Raw genomic sequence first — 24,058 nt, forward strand, 5'->3', positions numbered from 1 at the left:
AAACTAAAAAGTCCTTGGCTAGTGTAAGCATTACCTAGCAACAACTAAAACATCGGTGCCTTATCAACTTTGTTCTCATCCTAAATCCAAAACACTGTACCAGCTACTAGAAAGGAAATTAACTCTATCCCTGCCGAAACCAGGACAGTGCCCAAGGGTGCTATCTGCTTGGTGTTTAATGACAGCAAAGCCTGACCTTAAATCAGAATGCTCATAATCAATTAGTGTTTGGGCAAAAATCCAGGACTTCTATGAGAAACAATCAGCAAAAATGAAATGGTAATTTTTACACAGTTCAAGTCAATTAAACTTGAAAGGGATTTTGTGGGACAAACTAAAAGCCACTTCTCTAGCCCAAAGGCTTTCTTCTCAACATACTCCAAATGCTTTTACACTCAGTAAAGATGTTAGTATTATTTAACAAAAAAACAAAAAAAAAAAAAAAAAAAAACCTGCAAAGAGTATTTTAATGGAAGTGCAAGAATTAGATGCAAATGATAAGGAAATGGTGACTCCATGTAACTAGATGTTTTTTCTTAAACTTTATTTCCACAAAGCCAAAGAATAATTTAATTTTCTCAAGCTCTGAGGTAATATGAAGATATTAACACACGTTGTACACGTACAATGGCAGAAGATTACTTTTGCACCTGTTCCAGACCTCTTGGTAGAACAACACATTACTGGATATCGTTTCCAGGGGCAATAATAACCTGCAGTCTTCCTAACATTCACACTCTCCCTACCCCTACAATTTTTTGTGAAAGAATTAAACACATGCCAATTCCACATAACTCTGAAAATGGAAAGTGCTTATTTTTATATAAAGACACATACTAAAATAATAGTATTTTGGTTTCGAGCTGCAAAGCTCTTTCTACAGTTTTATAGGCTGACTCATGTTTGGTCCACAACTCTTATTTCCTTCTTTAGTTAAAAACAAAAAAAAAAGTTAATGCTGAAAGCACATTACTGACATGCTTCAAAAAACAGTGGGAAAAACAGAATGCTGATTTTTTTCCATTGTCTGAAGCCACGTCGCTATAAAAAGCCAGTAGTCTCTCAAGTTTGCAAGTTTTGAGCATCTTAAAAAGTCACATTAACGAAAACATTCAAGTTACTTCAACAAATTCAAAGCTGGGTTATGTTGCATTGGAATGTTTTGAAAACAAACTATTCTATTGCAAAGAAGGGAAGAAAGGGTTTAGAATTAGTATCCATAACCTAACGTCTCACTGTGATGCTTAAGTTACAGCACTACACCTCTCATGCTCAATGCTGACAAATATGTCTCATCAGTCTATCCATAAAGAAGAGATACACTAAATGCCTTTTTTGGGTTTGGTTGGTTGGGGTTTTTTTGTTATATCCTTCCTCTGCCTTACTATTTCCAAACATCTTTGAAGAATCTGTTGTTAGTCTGTGGCTCACCCTTGGATGGCATTCCCTCAGTCAAAAGAGGTGTCAAGGTCTTCTCTTCAAAAAGCAGTAAACACAACAAGTGTACTCTGTCCTAGACAGGCAACACAGGCCTCAATCTTAAAGTCAAGGATGGCTCCAAGTTCTTTGTGACTCCCTCAAGGCCACAGGAGCATACGATTGCGGTTTAAAATGGTAATGTGAATTTTAAAGGAACTCCACTAAAAAAAAAAATTCAAATTATGCTACACTCAAATTTTCAAGAGCTTTTCAGTATGACTTTTCAGATACCAGGCTGAGAACAAAGCACCGCATCATGTGGCGTAATGCTTCTCACAGTCCATCGCTTCCCTGCACGTTAATCATCCTCAGCCTCACCCAAAAAAATTTCTACAGGTTCAACTCAACTTCAGTTAGCTCTCAATGAACCCCATTTCCTTACTGCTCTGTTGCTGTTAATTGCCCTTACTGCCTTCACCTCCTCATATTTGTTTCATGCACTTCTGCTCTGTGTTATACTGTTCTCAGACACCACTGTGCCAGCCTACCTGAGACTGCCTGGCTACAGTACCCTTGGCAAATCAATGCACTCCAACAGAGAAGCTCCTTGCTGCTGCAGCAAAGCAATTCTCCTGGAAAGGTTCAGCATTAAACATTTCCTCCTGTATATTGTCTCAAATACATCTGCATTTGGAAAGAAATCAAATAGTACCAATTTCAATACTAAAAACTAGGTATTCTTGGTGTCATCCATATTACCTACAAACCATTTTGGTCCTCATCAGAAAGACTTTCATTTTCACTCAACGTGATACAAGTTTAGGAAGAGGAAACTAAAATGCTCACTCAAGAACTTGTTAAATGTTAGCCTCCAAAAGTACAGATAGGAATACACTGCCATCCAGGAACTCTGAAATTGTCTAAACACTGCCTAAACATCTTTCTTGCATTTATATCATTCCATGCTATCCCTTTAAGAGTAGAAGATACCCTACAGCACAAGTAGGGCTTTAAGGCCTGAAGAACAAAGGAAACCAATCTATTAAAGATTTATAATGATATATTATTTAATCAACTATTCTTCAAAAAGAAAAGAAACAGAAGGAACAATGAAAAAAAAAGATACTAGTTATATGAAGGCAGCATTTGAAAACGTGTATTAGAACTTCTTAGACACAGCACCAACCCCAGGAATTCTGTCCCACTTCAACGGCAACTGTGCTGTTTGAGGAATTTCAAAGATATTTTGGAATCTGTAGCATTTCTTTGATAGGAGCACAACGCGCTTGCTCCTATGAAGATAGGATGACAGAAAGGAAGAAGGAATGGGAATGTGAAGAGGCAAAGTGATCTAGAAACAACAATAAGAAAAAACAGCTCAGGAATTCTGTTTCTCTGCTGTCACAAGGACTTTCCTGAATCTACAGATACCTTTCTTCTTGCCTTTAAATTGCACCTTCAAATGAACCTTCTCCTCCTGAGTACTCCAAAATCTTCTAATAAAATGCACCTCCTTTCCAGTAATGACTTCAGGTATTTGCAGGCAGTATTTGTAATGTTCATACACTTGTTCTTGAACAAAGATATTTATTTGTTTTCAAGTGTGTACAGTTAGATTTTGAAGTTCCTTTATTTGGGATTCAGAATAGAAGAAGAGGAAAGACAACATGAATTTGAACTCCTCTATGCAGTTAATTCTATACTCAGTTCCAGGCTGCAAAACCCCTCAGGACTACTAGGTATGACAGCGCTCCTAAGCCACCAGTGGGCAGCCCCCTGAAGTACAGTGTCAGGGCTTCTCCAGAAAGCTTAAGCCTGAGACAGTGCCAACACAGTGGGTAATACATTTCTCCATCTCATGACGGAGACAAGTGCACCCTTTAGTGTTGAAGTACCTAATCAAAGAAATACACACCGACCAGAGCTGCCTACAAATCTGGCCCTTGGCAACTTTTTTTGCTGTCAAATTCCCAATCTCGTAACATGAGTTATTCCCAAGCATAAGCATCTCCCAGCTCCTCCTTTCTGTTGATGTTGGAAAAGAGGACAGAGGAATAATATAGCATTTTCAGCGTTCTTTAAAACTCTGCTGCCTGCCTCTATGCATCAGAAGTAATCCAAAAAGCCTCCAATCAGGTATTACTGAAAAACTCAGTGCCTAATTCTGATGTTGTTGAGGAAGGAAAGCATTTACAAACACCACTTACAAAGCAATTCTTGTAATATTTTGATTACATGCAGAAATTGTCATCCCCTTACACTGAGACAGCTATAAACTCACCAAGAAAGCATCACCGTGCAATTTTCTCTTGTGTTTGACCCACTGGTGTGGTTCCATCTCATGGGATGGCTGGACAACTTACTCACTCTGACTACACATATGCAAGTTCAAAAATGTTACTCAAGTGGTTAGAAAGAAGCAGATTTTCCTATGTATAAATTCAAGCTAGACAAGCATTTTCATTAGCTTTGGCTCTGCTTTTGTTTTTGTATTGCCCTTTCATTACTACAAGGCTTCAGAGTGTATTCTTAGTAACAGGATCTGTCTCGACATGGAAAAAAAAGTATTTTCCTTTCCCCCTTGAAATCTCTTTCTATTACTGCCTTGCCAGTGAGTGTGCATTCCTAGAAATATGTATTTGTTATTTCATTAGTAGTGATTTTATACAATCATACTGAACAAGATTTGCTTAGGGGCTGTAGGCCACGCTGTGGGTTGTGGTTTTCCTGTGAAAGAGGTCATATTTCCTGTATTTTAACCTGTAAAAAAGGTCACTTGCCACAGCAGCTTTTAAAGTTTCCTAAATGTTCATACAAAGCCGGCACAAATTTAGATGCCACACAGTTCCAGATACCAGACTCCTGTCATTTGTAAACAACAGGAAACAAGGTGAGTGAAAATTGCCGCCCTTGCATATAATTGAGGTGATGACCTACCCTCTTCCACCTGAAGCATGAGTGGAAAGGGTGTCACAGCATTGTTACAGACACCTGTTAAATGTCAAACGCACAGCATTGATACTGTTTGACAGCATGTGCTGTATATTTATTGCCTCAAGCAGGACAGATGTTAGCAATGCAGGAGATGCTCACTTTGTACTCTTTCAAGAATATACATACTACTTATTCAGAAAGCCAGACTTGGCAATTTCATTAGTTTGCACATTAACAAAAAAATTTGCAAAAGTAACAGGAAAGTAAGCCCAGCAATTCTGCAAAGTGGACAGAAAATACAAAACAATCCAATTGCTTTTAAATTCAAAAACATGCTATTAACCTGCAAAGCAGCTTGGTTGGAAACTCATAATCACGGAGAGGATTACTCTTCCTTGACAGTACCATTTTGTACCGAACCTCATGAAACAATGCGTTTAAAGAACCGACAAAGGAAAAGCAGAGCACAGAGGAGAATCACAACGATGGTGAACACAAATGTAAACTGAATGCAAATGAAGAAGCCCAGGCTCCTTCTGTACTACTCTGACCAGCCCTGGTGAGATGCCTGTCACATAAAATACCTAATTAGTCTGTAACAGTCTAAGTAATACAGAGCCACTGGCAAGGTAGGAACCAATAGGGTAACTGGATATGGTTCTCCTCACCATAACGTTTTCTAAAGGTACATGAGATAAAAGCAAGGTGCAACCTGCACGGTATGTGAATTCGTCTGGCAGCTGCTACTTGCCACCCTTTCACCCCCAAACAGCCTCTTCTGATGTCAGTGTTGACATGGTTAGGAAGAAAAGGTACGCATGTGTGTCATTCAACAAGACGCGTGGGAGGTTGCGTATAGAGATAATGGAGAGGGGGTACACGTGACTGGGTGCAGAATGCACAGCCCCGAAGTAGTCCCATAGTAAGCTGTGAGACCTGACCCTGGCAAGATGCAAATGCTCTGACACAGATCACCTTCTCTCCTTTGGGCTGCACAGTAAAAATACTGTAATAGAATTTGTAATTTCCAAACCCAAATTAAACAGTTTCACATGTGATGTCCTCCCTTTTTAGTATTATAAAAGAGACACTGTGTTCAAATGCTTCAAAAAGTTCATTTTTGGTTTCTGTGGCTAGCCCTACTCTTGAAAGGATTACAGAGAAAGTCTGAAAGGAAAATACTGCCAAGCACTCGTATTTTGAAGCAGAATCTCACAATTGTTCAACTTCATACTGACAAGAGTACCTATGGCACCGTACCAATTAAAGCCCCTGTAAATTTACCAAAACCATCCCTCTGCCCTCAGACACTCAGCAGTACTTTTTCTGGAAAAAAGGTAAACTGCCCCATTATATAAATGTAAGGGATATGACCAAGTCTCCAAAGTCCTGTGCAGAAACTTTGACTGGAAACCTCTACCCTCACTCAACCAATAACTCTCCCCCTTCCAGTGCAGAAGATGGAGTTATGACCACTGCAGGCAAGACGCCAAAGGAAAAGCAGGCAGCTGTTCCCAGGGCAGCTCCCTGGCTCACTCCCTCGCAGGACCGGGACCTCGCTGTTACCTCTCTAACAGGTCAGCGTACGCGTCAGCAGTAGGAGACGGCTCACCTGAAGCTCCCCTCTCCAGCAGTGCACTGCTGACCCTCAAGCTGATGCTGATGTTCCTCCACACAAACATACTAGCTACTCAAATGCAGCTCTGCTTGCCCGTTCCAGAGTACATCCTCTGGTAAGGGAGTTGAAAAGTTTGTTGGAGAGGACAAAACAAATGAGAAATGATTTTTTTTTTTAAATCTGAGATTTGACATGCAAGAAAGTTAAGGAACAATGAAAGTTAACTTTGCCAAATATTCCCAGATTTTAGAAGTTATTTAAATATTGTAAATTATCTATGAGATTTTTAATCCATTTGGCCCAACTTCTGTTTTGCACTTCAGAAACTTAAAAAGGCAAAATCGTACTTGTTAAATGTCATTTATTTTCAGCTCTTCTGCCTATTAAGACAGACATCTTCCAGCATCTAAGGGCAGTCAAACATATTTTAAAAGCATGTAGCTATACTCAGGCTTGCAGTGAAATGCTTACAAATATGCAATGGAATTCTGTAATTTTAAATATCAATCCCAGCCCATACAAGGCAGATATTATAACACAACTTTAGTGTCAGGACTGCCTTAGAAATGTCCATGTCTTAACTGGATTTTATGTTGACGCTGGTCTTATTTTGTCAGGACACACAACATAACTATATTTTCAAGGAAAAACAACTAATATTCAGCCTAAATAGGCAAAAGAAAAAACTTTACAAATGTAGGAACTGGAATAACTAAGTCTACTGCAATCGAAGATCAAGCAAGTGATTTGATACTGTAGGGAGACAAAAACAAAACTAGACCCTGATTAAAATGACCCATTTGATGTGCATAAAGATACAACACAGAAAAAGTTATTTAGGCAACATGATACTCAGCAAGAATACAAATACCCCAAATATTATGGTACTTCTAAAAATGTTCATTTATATAATGTTCTTATCAAATTTCCATATAAAAACCTGGCCTGCAGCAATGATTAGGCAAAATGGATTAAAATACTACATTTTACAAATTGGAAATTAGCTATAGCAGACATCTAGTCTACAAGATATTTTATGAGATAACAAAGACATCACAGGAGAAGAGTGAGATCAGAGTGTCTGACTTGGGTTAAAATATGTCAGCCTGCTGCTAGGCTTTTCAGAAGCTGCACAGAGAATCAACATAAAGACACTCACAGGCTGAGTGACTACTCCATGCCTCTTATACTTTCCTGCTCATCTCCCTTCCTTTTAGAGTATCTTTCCTATAATTTAAACAGCAAGATAATATTGCAGTTTCCAAGTTAATCCATCCACTTAACTTTCAGAGGTGAAAGATACACAACTCGGGACAAAATAATCAAGTACATCTTAAAAAAGAAGTTTAAGAAGTTTGTGCAGGTATGCTTTTTTGTGCACTAATAAAAGAAAAGGTAGATGAAATATTGGGGAAAACAAGGAAATAAAAATCCTGCCAGTCTTCCTCAGCAGCTCAAGTTCAACAAAGTCAGTATCTTTATTTACACTCTGAAGAAAATGGAATAAAAAGTTATACAAATTACTGAAGAACTGCTTAGGGTGGACAGTAAGAACCCATTTATTTGGCATTTATATTAGACTGTTTTTCTGTTTCTTCACAGAGTTTTGTTTTTTCTGCTTACAACACAAGAGTTCCATTTCTATCCATGCCCATCGCAGAACCTGCTGAGCAGTGTTTCAGTAAACAGCACTGTTTAACACAGGAATGGAAGGCAGAAAGTTTCCTCTCTTTTCTGCCCGTCCTGCCAGAGCTGCAGAAGTAAAATGCAGTGGTGAGAAAGGAAATTTTAACCAACTACAGTAAGCCTGAAAAGGAAATTAGTAGAGAAAAGGTGGAGCACGGTAGTCAGCCTAGGCAAGTGTGGACATCATACTCTCTCTCCTGCAAGCCTGCTATTTAATCACCTTTTCTGGTTTTATAGGCTGTATAAGACTTAAAGCTTTGTTTCTGTGAACACTCCATACTGTTCTTTCTGGATACTCCAAGCAAAGTCATTAACCTACCTCTTTTTGGAGCGTCTCCAAAAAATGCATTTCTATGATGCAACTACAAAAGTTAGAGGCATTTATAGGCAAGCTCACAACTTCCATTAAAACATTCTGTATGTATCCGGATCTTACTTTTAACTCCCTCTTTTCTATATTTTGCTTCTCTCTGACTAAAGAGCTCCTCATATTCATAGAGTGCCTCCAATACAGTACGCACTACCAGAAGACAAGGCATTAAGAAGAGTGCACCTCTTCCTTTCCCACCCAAGAAGTGAACAGCAAAGCACAGACTGCTCCCAAGCTACTGCTACAGTAATGAGGACAAGGCAACTGCTTCTGAAGTGTCAGTATAAATGAAAAACAGGCAGAAACCATGACTACAGAAGACAATCCTACCTCTTCAAACAAGCTCTGAATGTATCCCTTACATGGGAACCAGTTACAGGAAAATAAAACACTGTTGGCTCTTAAAGATGTGAAGTACTTTGAAGCATAAGTCTATTGAGAAAAAACACGTGGAAATTCCTTCTTTAAAATTCCACGTTTCTCATAACTTTTCTCGTTTAGAACCACCAAAGGAAAAATAAATGATTAACAGGTAACAAAAATTCCCACAAGCAAGTCTCTCCAAGTTGCAACTGCTGAGCAGTAACAAGTTCACCATTTTAGATGGAAGGACTGAGAAGCTAAAGATGGAAAACTGACAAGCATTTCCAGTGGTACTCAGAAAACATACAGACACATGTTTATAGGTATTTCTGCACAGCTTCCCCAACACCAAGGCTTTCATATGTAAAAAATTAATCTCCTAGTTTTATAAAGAATATATTCCACCTCTTCTCTGCTTGCTACTAATTGTCAAATAATGCAAGATTTAAATGCCATAAAATGCTACTCACTTGATATATCTAAAGGCCTTACGACCCTCTGAATTTTATACTTTTTAATGTTCAGGGGAAATTTTGATTTTTATGTATCTATATATAGAAGAATTATCTGTTTTTAAACATCCATGTTAGAAAGCTGCTGATTTGGAGATCACACATTGTCTTCCTCTGTCCTCACTTCCAATTCGCAAAGGCATCAGTCAACTTTGTTGTAACAGAGGACACATGCAGAAGAGCTATGTTGGTAAGACTGAGCCTTGCTGTTAGAGGAAGTTCAACTTTTATGTTCACGTCTCCCTAATCTCACCCATTTCTTACACTACCTTATCTTTCTACCTTAGAGTCAGGAAGAAACAGATATGGGAGAGATGCCAATTTTTAACGCATTTGTGAAGAGACCACAGAGCTTATTGCCTAAGTAAACGCAGGGGTATCGGTACTGCCAGGAAGTACTGCAAAAGCATAGCAAATGTACTGAAAAAATAGGGTTATTTTCCATTGCTACACACAAATGAAGACAACAGTTCATTTGCTAAAACACTGCATAGTTTCTGAGAATAGCAGGCAAGAAAGTATGTAGATGCCTGACCATTTGCAGTGAATGTTTTTTCTTCATCTGAAAAGACTGAAGGACCACGCCTACAAAACCAGTTTGAGGCAAACAGGAAACAAATTTTGTAAGAAAAAAGGTGGCATGCACAACTGCATTACATGAGAAAACCTCACCAGATCTTTGTGTTTTTCAGATGCCCTCAAGGCCTTAAAGTTCAGCTCTGCCTGGCAATGAAATGGGTCACCAAGTTTAAACTTAAAAATTGAGTATTTCAGCTACTTTTCTGCTGCTTATTTGGCCTGACAATGGTAAAGTTACACATTACGGACAATTCAATTTACTCCTGTACAAAACAAAGAGTTTCAGTACTAACTATAGGGTGAGGTTGCCCAAGGCTGCAACCAACTGTACACGGTCATCTGAGACTGTTTTCTTCTTTAATTCCATGACACAAGGACACATGGACAAAGTTGTAAGAGTGTTTTAGTGGGAACAGAGCACGTGCAAAGGCTCTAGCCAGTTACAGAGTTTGTAAATTCATGTGTTATAGATTGTATTCATAAATTGTGTATATAGGCAGCTGAAACATAAGAATACTGTAAAGAGATCCTGACTATAAACTGGGTAATTAAATCATGTAAGATCACAAATGGAGCCAGAAAATTAACTACACCCTGCAGTACAATTGCCAGAGGTGAGTGCATACTCCTGAAGTCACACCATCTGGTAAATGGTTTCTAAGTAAAATGTCAAACTACTCACAAGTTATAGGAACACGGTTTACTCTGCCATCCATTTCTATGCTGGTAAGAAAACAAAAGTCCTCTCAGCATCTTAAAAATTCTGGACTGCAGCTTCATTTTTTCCTCTAATTAAATGGATTTAATCGGAGATAATAGATATGATAGATCAAAAACAGTCTAATGCAAGAATTGCTGTGCATTGCAATTCCAGCATTTCTGGCTCTCGTGGCTGAGCAATGAAATTTCTGACAGTTTTCTGTAGCAATGTGACAGCCTGGAAGCAAATTATAAATTTCAGGCTCATTTTTCTGAGCTGTTCCACACGCTCAAGATTATACAGTCATTCTTACTACAGCTCCTACAAATATGAGGACTCTTCTCAATATTCTGAAATCTCCTCTTAGGGAAGTTTCTGCTTTCTTATCAGCAGCAGTATTTATCAGATTTTAGTTCTTAGAACAAAATTGGTTTCATGACGTACCTTGCCAAAAGCAGCAACCTTGCTTGTATACAGAAATTCAGAAAGAACTTGAACCAGGACTGTGCTATCTGAAGCTATGCAGGCCTCCAAATACCTCCTCTGAACAGGAATGAAAAGACCTTTCTCTCAATCTCATCCTTAAACATTTTTGCATTCGTCCAAGGCCTGTCCTACTTACTTTTTGCAATTGCTAGAGACTTACAAATCTGCTTGATGAGAAGACTAAACTCAGTTCAAGGCTGTACATGCAAGCTTGTTTGTGTTCTGAGAAGGAAAAGGGTGATGTGTTCATCAGAACAGAAAGTGCTTGAGAGGTAGCTGATGAATGTGAGAAGCAATTTACAATTGTTTAGTCTTTGCACCTCATCACAGTTCCTCCAGCATCATGTCTTTTAATTGTCCTCTTTTTTTGAGGTCCTACAGATACAAATTACTCCTCTACTTTGAAAAAAAAATGGTACCTAAATGCATCAACCCAAAAGCTGAGGACTGAGAAGGCAAATGAAGACGGTACATCATGGTATAGATGCTCAACTCTGCCACCTCCTACCTCTCTGGAGTGGGAACATATCACTTGCATCCACCAACTCTCACTGTTATGCCACTCCGCAAATATAACTGCTTTTCAGCGGGAAACAAAGGGCTAAACTGAGGGGGAAGGGAACCACCACCATATTTCCCTAAATATCCATCCAAGTGCAGGTCCTGCCTGCATGCCATACAGGCTGCACAGAATCTACAACCTGAATTGAGTGATTGATCTAGCTCACCAGAAAAAAAGCTTTGTTTCTCATCTACTCTGCTTTGCTGTTAAAGATGGGGAAAGTATTCACAATGGCAAACTTAGAAAGCAGAATGGCATACTTATTGAAGTAAACAGAGCAAAACGTCGAAGGTCTAGATTTGTTCACAGTCCAGAAATGTATAGAAAGTTTGTAAAAACTAGGAGGAAAAAAAACACGTCCTGTTATTTTAACAAGTAAAAAATAACCATTTAAGAATTCCAGACGTCTATTTACTCTGTAGAAAGATGAATATGTATTACAATCCCAGTTTCAAATGCAATCAGACCCAATTTTTTTAATTAACATACGGTTGAAGAAAAAAATAGTTTAAAATATTTCCATTGTTATACTCCCCTTTTAAAGCGTCTAGAAGTTAGGGGAAATGAATTAAAAGGAAATAAAATTAAATTAGTATAGTAACATTTTAATATTATCTGTCTTTTGTCAAAAGTATTACATTAGCAGGTTTAACAAGCCAGCACATTTATCAGTTATTTTTTGTCTTGCATTGGCAGACAAAATCCTGTAACAAAATTCTTCAAATACCTGTATAAAGAAGGAACAAAATAAACAAAGTATTGAATTCTCACAAGGAATCTATACATAGCATTCAAATTGAAAAAAAAAGCTCCCCCAAGAAGTCCTTAATGGCTAAGAATAAAATCGTAGATTAACTTAAGGAAAACCAAGAAAAAAGCAAAGCCTTCTATAGGACAAATTGTAATTAGATAACTGAACCTAATGAAATCTGTGGAACAGATTTACGGAAAAAAATTGGATAACTATTGAGAGATATCACCAGGCAAGAAATATCCTAACGATTTTCAAGCATAAATCTTAACTACAGATCATGTGTAAAAATACACAGTAATAAATACCTTATATAGTAATGAGCCTTACTGGATCTTCCTAATGAAGAGGCATAGCAGAAACTGTTTAAGAACACCTACTTCTCACATTCTTCCGCGGAGATATTCGACACCAATGATGTAATATTTCTGAAGCCCTCAGACCTTTTCTACACCCTTTTCTTAAATTTTTTTTTTTTTTTTTTAATATGGCTCCTGTGGTAATAGAAAACGATCACAGTTGTTTAGAAAGGTCTGGACTAGATGGCCTAAGGAGTTACTGCTATTAACAGTGGGAAAGAATGTGTGAGTGTGTGCCTATGTGGATAATTATTTAATAAATTAGTGCAGGAAACAGATATTAAATAAACCCAGCATTTTTTGGGATCAGTCTTTGTTTGCAAATCAACATCATAATTAGCAGCACAGATTACCAGGATTGTTAATTTGTGCTCCCTCTACTGGTTAATTCACCCTATAGCCATAAAAATAATAACAGTCTGTAAAAAATCCCCAGATTGTGTGTTGCAACTCAACAGCCAAAAAAATCTGAAACCAAATTATATTATTAAAGAAAACCCTTATCACACCTGATATCTTACACATCAGTTCTAAAAGTCGCCTTAGATCATTAAAATGTCAGAATGGAAGCAAAGGAATCTTGCAGTTCAAAAAGATGTTTCCTATCATACCAGCTTGTTTCATGTGCCTAGTTCATAAAAATTCCACTTCCCTCAGATTTAGAAACGTAATTAAATATTTCAAATCCTGAATCGTTGTAAGAAGCCGTTGTTAACTGGATTTTTAATTGAAAGCTCCTTTTTTCTCCTCCTCATACAAAACACCATCAGCAACCGAGCTGCAAAGCAGCCTAGATCGCAGGACAACTTGGGCTGGAAGGCAGGGTTTGGCAGCCCACCTGATCCATCCCCAGGCTCAGAGCGTGGCTAACTCCATGCTTCAGTCAGGATGCTCAGGGACTTGTCCTGTTGACTCCTGAGTATCTCCAAGGCTGGCAACTCTGCAACCTCTCCAGGTAACTCATTCCCGTACTTAATCACCCCCATGGTGAAAAACTTTTCATGGCATATGCAAAATACTTGTTAGATCCAAATCAAGCATAATTCAAAGTCTGAGTATAAGCAAACAGGAAATTTGTAACAAAATCCAGGAAAAAACAGGTTACCAAAAATCATGTGATCTGATCACAATTACTGCTAGTCACAAGCAGCGTATTTCCTGGGCAATGCAAATGTCACTAGCAGCTTGAATCACCTGAAAGACTCAAAGACCACCTTACTTTTGAATTTTGATGGTGTAATACCTATAGGACTCTGCATTTCATCTGAAGCTGACAAAATATACTCTATAAATATTTATATAGCATATAGCAGATCCTCTGACTCTTTTTATTTCATGAAGCACAACTAACATTCATATATCCACAGGTTTTCCAATTACCTCTCCTGGAGATAATTTAAATACTAATTTTAAATGTCAGCTTCTGACAAAGAACTGTTTAAACGATCTTCAAGTGAAGTGAGTTGTTGTAAACATTAATATATTAGTACAATTACTTTTAGTTAGCAAAAGTGGAAATAATGGCCAATTTCATTTACCTTGCTCAGTATGGGTTTTTTTATTAATAGGCTTTAGTTTCGTAGATGAGCAAGACAAACTTCTATTGTTATATACAGATTAGAAATGTAAACACTTAACACTTCCCACAACAACTGACTTCAGAATTGATTCCAAGTATTATCTCAAAAAAGCATTCAAAAAGCCAGTGTGACAAAGAGCACTACTGCCCCCTAATGAGCCAGCCCACAAAAGCTCCTCTGTAACAGCGTTTCATCTTTCCTGAAAAAAATTCAAGTTGTTATATCCATGAATTATTTAAAAAAAAAAAAGTTTCGTGATAAATGAAGACAATCGTTAAGAACATATATGCTAAATTCATGCCAAATTTCTGCGTAAAAGGCACATGCATAAGTTTGGGGAGGAAAAAAAGAAGCATCTAGTATCCAGGATTTTCAGATAACTTAATACTTAGTGCACAAAGAGATCATGAAGATGCAAAATACAGCACAAAAATTATGTTCCAACACTTCTGTCAGCATATAAGTAGTTATTAGCCAATCTTAAACCTATTCTATACTAGGATGTAATCATTCAGAAAAAAAACTGTAGTTACCTTCACACCAACCCAGATTTTTAAATTTTAGTATCTGTAGTGTAAGAGCATCAGTATGTTTTTCTGGTTGCACTGTTCTATCTAAATGCCAGTTACAAGTCTATTCTAGGCTTGTAATTATTGCAAAATAATTCTGATCTTGGTATCTTAATCACACCCACAAAAAGAAATAGAGAGGAAACAATCAAAAAAATCCACTTGCTGAATTCTGTTTGTAAAGGAAACAGACGAACTTTGTGTGTCATGTGGAAGTGACACTTTTTCAAAAATTGTTTTGCCACAGAATTGAATCTGTATGCAGTGCTGCCCAATGCAGCTTGGACATAAAATATTGTCTGGTTCCTGTATTTGCATTTCAAAAATACAGATTGCAGTGAACTGCTGAAAAAAATACAACTGCTGCAAGTCCTGGTGAGAAGCACAAACATAAGCTGTGTATTCTCTTTTATTCTACCACAAATCAGAAATTCCACTCACGTTAGCAAAATTACTGTGATTTCAATGCAATGCTAAAGCAGAACCGAGTTCCGATTTTCCCCTCAAATCTTTTATACTGACTTTTTCATAGATAAACACTCTGATAGACACCACAAAAGTAAAGACTCCGATTGCCATTAGCAAGATAAGGTTAAAAGCAATTCATGTGTTTATTTTAAAACATGCTAGCTAAAAAAAGATACAGATTTTACGAATAAAATAATTACGTTCTTCAGTGGGTTTTGGCACTGAAACACCACCAGTCACTAAAATCCTTGAACTTAAGACTTTACCTTAAAACCTCCAAATATTGGCTTTCTATGGCCTTGCATACGATGTCATCATTCATATAAATACATCATTAGCACAGAAAGGTTGCAAGTGATGAGTAATATCTTACATAACTACACACATGGTAGAAGGCTGCAAGCTACTATGCATTGAAAGTATAAGAAGTACCAATTGCATGCTACACGATAAAAATAAATTATCTACAGAGATATTTTAAAGACCTAAAATAACCATATTCCATGATATTTCTCTATTACATTATAGCCCAAAGAGCTGGTAACACAGCTCTCAGGCTACCTGGTATGTATGCTATTACATCAGTACTTCACAATTCCAAGTGCTTACTATAATTTTATGAAATATAAAAATGAAAACATTGGCAAGACTAACAACAATCAAGAGTTCCAGCTGATGCCTCAGAACTTTGAAGGTAAGGCCATCACCACAACTCATTCCAACTCTGCCAGGCATGTATTTCTTACCTTTGAATCTTCATTGCTCACCCCCAGCTCTAGCACAGCCCGAGGAGACTTCAGCTTCGCTTGCATGGACTCTGCCATTTGAAGATTAAGCTGCCATCCAATTGTTTCAAGCTATAAAACACAAATTTAGATTACAATCAGATGGTACAGAAGCACTCAGGTCAACTTTCAATATTGTGAATGGTCTGTATCAGTAGACACGATGTCAGGCTCTACAAATGTTAAGCATTTTTATACAGTGCACGTTCTCCTGGATTCCAAGACAGATTTGATTCTCTCTCTTGCCAAATTTATCAGTTCAAACTGCCTGTGACCACCCAAAATAAAGTGAATTCATATGCCTCAGGTCGGCTGGAACCAATCCATAAAACACAGCTAAGGATCCAAAATAAGGTAGTTTTCCCCCTCCTTGTGAACTGTATCAGCAAAGTTGCGGATTCAATTTTATTTCATATTTATTTTTCTTTTAGGAAAAAGAAAAAAATTTCCAATAAATGGTAAACCAGCTAAAAATGGTAATTTCTTAATCAACAGATTTATTCATGTGTGTTCTACCATATACAGATGTTAATGACAAAAATAATTCTGTGCTGCTTTTTAAATTACTACTGAAAAGCCAAAAACCAGCTAAGCATGTGAGCAACAGAATTTAATAGAAAGCTACACAAAAATACATTTCAAATTGCTTTTTAATCATTAATCTAAAATGATATTCAAATATTATGAAGCTGCACCTCACGCATAAATGAAGTATGCAAGAACAGAACCACAAGTCTTTCACGAAATAACCTACCTAGCCCTCTTGAATAAAGAAAAGTAGAAATATAAAATCTTACCATCTGGCAAGTTAATTTGCATACAAGTTCTTTTTAATCTAATGTGTCCCCTCTGCCAGTAAATATTGTGGCTGACTTGGTAAAAGGGAAAGCGTGCCACATCTCAGTTAATCTCTTACCAGTCCAACAATTCAGCTAAAATCATCAACGGCACAAAGCCATCCCAGAGGTGCTGTACTGTAAACAGCAGCGAAGCCAATACATGCCCTGCCTCCTACAGTGACAATAATCTCTAGATGAAAGATAGGAGAGAAAGTGAGTGGCAGAAACATCTTCCAGGGGCACAGCTCAAAGACAGAACTTCCAAAATTTATTGCAGCTATACCATTTACATTTGCACATTAATGCATGTTATATTGCATTTCTTTATATATTGCATCACTATTATACCAATTATGTAACAAACACTGAAAGACATATGACTAAGCATACCAAAAGGAAAATTACGTATCATGACCTGTTAACCACCATTGCCAGTCCAAGATGGTTAAGGAGTTCAGCCAAGGCCAAACAAAGTTAATGGCAAGACACAGGCAGTCTCAGACTGACTTTGTGTACTGCTATAGGAACAAGACAGTAGAAGGAACTTCAGCAGGTCAGCCTGCAGTCTGTCAGCTGCTCTGCAAGTAATGCCCCTATTCAGGCTTCTTTCTGTGGTAAAAATAAGGAAGTTTACACATTAATCAAATCGATGAAAGCATGCGTACAACACAAACGGACACAGCTGAAATGCTGTAAATCTGGTCTAGCTCATTTTATGGTAGGCGTAGCTTTAGTAACAGTATGCCCACAGCCTATGAATTAAAGATGCTTTAAAAGACAAGTTTTATAAAGTCTAAAAGCAGATTAATTTTTAATCATAATTCCCTGTTTTGATTTCTTCTAACCTGATTACATCTTGGTTGATGAAAATAATAGGGCATTGCCCATCCCACCCAAAAGTACAGCACAATCCAAAGTGGATTCTGTGGATGTGCTCAAGTCAATCACACTAATGGACAAGTCTGCTAATCCCCTGTGCTGGCCAATATCTGGAATCTTCCAGCAAATTATACCAGAATGACATAGCCGGAAAACATTTTTCTCTCCACAAACTTCAATAAAATTAAGTAAAGAAATTACCTCTGGTTCTCTCAGGAGCATAAAGATCTTAGCATCTTGCCTTACTCTAGGTTTTAGATCAAGCAAGAAGTTCAGTTCAGTTAAAGAACCCTATCAAAATTGATAATGGTCAACAGAGAAGGACCCGAATACTGATTTATGGGCTAGCGGTGGGACCAGCCCAAAGCAGGCAAGAGGAAACAGTACCACCTATTTTGATAAAACACCTACCCGCTAAGGTCAAAAACAGAGACAGTGAGCAGGCTCTGGAATGCAATGGCTCTTCACATTGCAGTCACTAAGGTTCAAGCCCCACACTCCTCAATTTAGAAAGGACTTTCTATCAGTTACTGAAACAATTTATTATAGTAGCATGGAAACCAAGCCTTAGACAGGCTAGCAGCTTATCCAGGATTATAAAACAATGTCACTGGAGACAAGAACAATATCCTAGGAAGCCTGACTTTTAAGACTTTTCTAAAGCTGTTAAAGTGTACTGTATGTAGCATGAAAAACAAACCATCAAAAGTAAAGAAATTCAAATTTATGTCTTCTACTTCACTTTTAATACACATCTATGCAGGAATATCGTAGAAGGCTCAGAACAAATACAATATATGTGGCAGCACAGTGGGCTGAGTTTATAGCTGAACAGCAGCCATAACTCTTTTTTTATATTGCTTTACCTTAAAATTACTTTGTTTTCCTGTACGATTCATGTGTCTCTTCTGTTATAAATATAGTTGTCACACTCCTCAATTTAGAAAGGACTTTCTATCAGTTACTGAAACAATTTATTATAGTAGCATGGAAACCAAGCCTTAGACAGGCTAGCAGCTTATCCAGGATTATAAAACAATGTCACTGGAGACAAGAACAATATCCTAGGAAGCCTGACTTTTAAGACTTTTCTAAAGCTGTTAAAGTGTACTGTATGTAGCATGAAAAACAAACCATCAAAAGTAAAGAAATTCAAATTTATGTCTTCTACTTCACTTTTAATACACATCTATGCAGGAATATCGTAGAAGGCTCAGAACAAATACAATATATGTGGCAGCACAGTGGGCTGAGTTTATAGCTGAACAGCAGCCATAACTCTTTTTTTATATTGCTTTACCTTAAAATTACTTTGTTTTCCTGTACGATTCATGTGTCTCTTCTGTTTTAAATATAGTTGTATGAGAACAAGTTTTGATTAATAAATAGCATGCTGCCTAAGGCTTCAAAATGGTCCGACTATTTATTTTCTTGAAAGAAAAATGTAACATGTATTTGGCTATGGTTGTGTTTACTTAGAAGACAATCAACATCCTGAAATATCAATTAACCTTTTGAGGGTGGTGACATGTTTCTGCATGGCATTTGTGTCAAGGCACAGTATTTGGTAGCCACAAAGTGGTACATATTTTAGGGCCAATTTTTTCAAAAAAGAAAGGACTACAAAATTATTTTCACTTCTGATATAAAACTTGTTATAGAAAACAAAATGTTGGGAGAGACTATATGGTTCCAGAATCTGTGATATATTACCTGAATATAATTTACTAGGGAGGGGGGAAGTATTTCTGCATAACTAGCATGAAAATAAAGCCATGTTTTTAGTTACTGTAGACGTTTAGCTTCTTTTTACAATTTCTTATCAGCAGTTTAGAAATGTGCTAGCTACCTTGCCACTGCAACAATAAACACCGTTGAAAATGTACTATTTAGGGCTGTAAGTCCTCACTGGTATCTCTGGCACTTATTTAACCTCAGGGTTGTTTAGAAAACAAAAAACAGGTGCAAGCTGGAAAATAAGGAAAGGAAAAAACATAGATACTGAATAAAACCAATAATAAGCACGTATGAAAATGCTTCAGATCTGCTCCATGAACCCTATGGCAAATGATTCAGGGCAACAAAGATACGAGGAAGCTTTCGACAACCCCTGTGATCCTCAGTTCCCATGTCCCTTTTGTTCCACTCAGGCTTCTGAAGAGGATACCATGACAGGACTAAAGAGGCATGGACGAACCTATGCACTTCTCCCTTCCAGTGCTCACTCAATACCAGCTGTAGAAAAGATAAGGTATTATACCTAAACCAGCTCTGTACCCCATACAAACGTAGTGCTTCTCAGTGGCCATCCATGCCTGTCCTAGGGGAAGATCCACACTAGAGAGCTGCCAGTTCCCCTAATACGAGAGGATCTGACCCTTCATCTGTAGATCACTAACACCTTTACAGGTACCTAAATACATCATCTCTAGTCTGTCTATGATATACACAGTCATTCTCCTCCAGTGTAAAACATGGGAGCTTCCAACTCATGCCCACTGTCCTGTCCACCAGCCTACTTTCCATACTAAATAGTAGAGCATAGTATTTTACATATTAGGACAAGATCATCGGCAACATAACATAACTACGGTAAAACATTTTGAGTGAAAGTCACCCTCTGCAAAAAGCCCATGTGCACTAAATGTCAAGTCAGCTTTCACAGCTTATCTGATATGAACTTTAAGTACGATCGCCAACCAAATAAAGGATTTCACATACCCAAAATTAACATCCACAAAATCCACCATTTCCCTCATCACTTCCAGCCCATTATGTTTTTACATACTATTGTCTTTCTCTCACATATTTTCACCACAGTTCCTTACTTTTACTTTTGACTGCCCATAAACATTTCTACAAATTAAACCAAAACCAAGAAGAAATTCAAGAAATCAGATAAACATGACAAGTTTCTATATTAGTTGTCAAAAAATTAAAATACTGCTCCTTTCTCAACTACTAAATATATTTATCTTATACTCTTTCATGAGAAATCATATAAATGTTCTTTGGCAGAGAAGTTCAGGCTAAAAACGTCAAGGAGAAAACAATCATCTTAGCTATACAAGAACCGGTCTATCAGACTGAAAAACGAAGGACTACGACTTTGAGAGTGAAGGCAGACTGGATGTCCAGAACAGGCATGTTGTAGGGCTCCAACCTGAAGGACCGAGAACAGAGCCAAAGTGACTGAGAAACTCACGCTGAAAAAAATGTTAGCAAGGACCTTAATTTGAGAAAAGAAAGTAAGTGGGAATATTGTGAAAAAAGGGAAAACTAAAAGTGGAAACAGAATTTCAGAAAATACATAAGCACCTAAAATGTCTTCCCTAATACTTCCAACTTCAGCCATTCAAAACTTCTGGAGCAGGGTCCAGCATTTTTAAGGGAGGAGAGGGAAAAGGGGGTTTAAATGCTTAGTCAGTACCGGAGCAGGAAAAGGAGTTAGTTTTTGATTTTGGACTTGAGTGATATACTGAGATCACATCCCCTGCCTGTCTCTACACCCAAGAAGATGGGAAGCTTGTTTTAATTTTAAATGGAAAACTGGAATTTTCATATAAATTACCCACTTCTAGAAGGTGAAGCTTTCAGAAGGTCATCTAGTATCATAACGAATCATTACAGGAACTATAGAAAATCAGTATTACTGCCCTCAGAACTCACTGCTGTGGCACAAACAGCTTACTTCTTACCACAATGCAAGCAGGATGCCATAATACCATGCAAACCACTATTTCTCCTCCATGGGTAATCCACGATTTGGCATCTATTTGTCCCTTAGGAAGTGCTCTAAACATTGACCTCAGAGAAAGTAGGAGTAACAATGAGTAAACAATGCAGTGAACCTGCAAGAATTACAGCACGGAAATACCACTTGGACACATAAAATCAACATGACTGAGGTTTTTATACCCGCCAGACATTTAGACAGTTATGAAATAGCTGACCACTTTACAGCTCAAATTTAACGTATTATGAATATCTAATTATTTCATTCAGATTCTCGCACTCCATTCTCTTGGCTAGATTTGCTGCTTTCAGAACACCTAGCTTTCCCTAAATAGAATGAAATATTATGTACTTCACTTCTGTGTAATACTAAAACATAAAATCATAGTCTTCAGTTAATGAGAGAATAATTATATTCAGAACACATACATGATTCAGAAAATGTGGGCAAATGCAACTAAATCAGCATTATAGGTTAAATATTATTTAACAAGCCACTATAGATAAACTGGCTACAGGAAAGATTATGAAGATCCTGGCATATCCATTATTAGCCTTTCAGACAAACAAATAACTGTATGCATTTCTACAGGGAGAGAGACAAATGCTGATTAACATTTAGCAAAAAGCAAGAAAAAGAATTCTCAAACTCAGAGTTTCATCTTGTGGCAGTGCACCCGCCCTGACAAAGACTGGGGGCATTAAAACCGCTGTGTCCTCATTTTTCGCACCCTTAATTTCACGCCTTTAAGGTGGTGAGTGCTGACCGTCACGCACACACCTTGGGGCAGTGATTATGGTCAGGTATACACCTCAGGCGAGGGGCGAGGCCGGCGAGGCCCTCAGCCGGCGAGAACGGACCGCGGGTCGGGTTCGACTGGGGCGTAAACGGAGCCCCGCCGGAGGGCGAGGTGAGCCGGTCCCCCTCGGAGCAGCGGGTCTGCGGCCAGGGGCTCTCCCCTGGGGTCAGGACGCCGCCCAAGGCAGCCCCTCGAGGCTGAAAGCCCTCGTCCTCCGGGTGAGCGAGCGTGCGCGGTTGGGACCCTCCTTTCTAAAGCCGGCGGAGCAGCGTTAGTCCCTCCCACACCGTCCTGAACCTGTGGTTTACTGATGACGTCGGAGTGTTGACGCCTCGTTTCTAATTTGTTTTCTGCTAAATAATTTCAGTTAAAATAAAGTTTATTTTTGAATCTATCATCTGCCTAATTTGATTTCATGAGCCTCCGCGACAATCTTAGTCTAAAAAGTGAGAAAACCAGACTTCTGGGACGAACACTTTTTAACAAGTCTGATGGGCGGAGAATGCAGAAGCGATTCTAAATTAATAGCAGGGTTCTGTACTTTTATGTTTATGGGGGAGAAAAAGCTTATGAAAGCCCTGGATGGGAAAGGAACACATAGCATAAGCAAACTAGCATATGCAATTTGTGAAGTCTACTAACTACTATTAAAACAACTGTTTTCAGTATTGCCAAAAGGTAATTGGTAAAAAAAAAAGTGGTAATATTACCACTACATTTGGTAACGCTTGAAAATCAACTAGATAATAACACAATTTTTCAATTGTATTATTTCAATTGGGTACTTCTCCCATTGTCAATGGGTTATGGTTTAGTTTGTCTGTTTGGACTTTTTTTTAAAAGCAACAAACCCCCCAACATGTGCGTTTTTGGAGAGCAAAAGGTTTTCATTACCCTGAAGTTGCTGAGGGGCTGCTGAAGCTTTCCAACATGAGTGACAAGAATTTTAAAGCAAACTGAGGTTGTGGCCCACAGTCAGAATTAACAGCCAGTAAGAGTAACTTTAGAATAACTAGGTCACATGTTACGAATATTGAGAAGAACGTGTACTCAGGAAATTATGGTATGATACTAAATCTTATTCATCTAGTTCATAATGCACATACCGGTTCAGTTGAATTGGCCTCTAGTGACATTACTAACTTGAGCACAGCTGAAAATAAATCTTAACATCGCTTCTGAAAATTCAAATCTTGGCACAAAACTGAGTCCTTCTAATAGTACTACCTCTCATGGTATTGGTGCTGAAGGACTTGATTAATATGGACATCCCTGTTCTTGGTTGCCAGCACCTTCCTATGGCACAGAATGCTGGTTTAAACTTGCACAGCTGAGAACTAACAGCCAAGTCTCCTGACTTTGAAAGAGCCACTTCATGGCAGTTGAAGTGCATCTATAGTTACTTTCCTTCACAGGCAGTCCGATAAATTTGAGGACAGGCTAAAGCAGCGTAATTGACTTCATTTTTGTGAGGTTTTTAAAAACTGTGTAATAGAAATACAATGCCAAAAAGAACTTCTTACTGATTCATCCTTTACAGGTACCACAGAAAAGAGTCTTCTGTTAGGCAGAAGGCTAACAAACTATTTCAGATAAAGTAGGACAATTACAGTAATACAGAAATTAGTTTTATGCTGCACCGGTATATAGGCCCACCCATGTGATTTTCAAATACTTCAATCCTTATTTTGAGAGGCCATTCAGTTCAAAATGATCTGGTATTTGTGATAATTTAAATGTTACTGCACATGAGATTATGCCTTCCATATCCTGAGAAAAAAATCTACACGCTTGTTTCTATAAAGCTTTTTCTGTGAGGAAAAAAAAAAAAAGCAAGTGTAACAGCACTATTCTTCAGAGTTACACTCTCCTCATCTGTTTCTACCAACTGTGGTATATCTATAAGAGCACTGTATCAGTTTACACCCAGCAACTACTCTGGGAAGTAAGTTCAGCTTTACTACATCAGTTCTGGAGTGCTCACTTAGTAAAAAGGCTACTTTAATTCACAGTCTAATGTAAATATTGATAACTTAAGATTCCAAAGTCTAAACTTCTACTATT

The 24,058-nt window shown here is 37.9% G+C and overlaps 1 protein-coding gene across 1 annotated transcript in view; it reads right to left on the reverse strand.

The window, feature by feature from the left end:
• The window catches only part of COMMD10 (COMM domain containing 10), a 122,673-nt gene that overhangs the window by 84,190 nt on the left and 14,425 nt on the right, over nt 1–24,058 (reverse strand). The window contains exon 3 of the mRNA XM_009285022.2: nt 15,703–15,813. Within this exon, the coding sequence (XP_009283297.1) occupies nt 15,703–15,813 (111 nt within the window). The remainder of the gene's footprint in view (nt 1–15,702; nt 15,814–24,058) is intronic.

The sequence above is a fragment of the Aptenodytes forsteri genome, unplaced genomic scaffold (genome assembly GCF_000699145.1).
Source record: "Aptenodytes forsteri isolate BGI_AS27 unplaced genomic scaffold, ASM69914v1 Scaffold167, whole genome shotgun sequence".
Taxonomy (NCBI): domain Eukaryota; kingdom Metazoa; phylum Chordata; class Aves; order Sphenisciformes; family Spheniscidae; genus Aptenodytes; species Aptenodytes forsteri.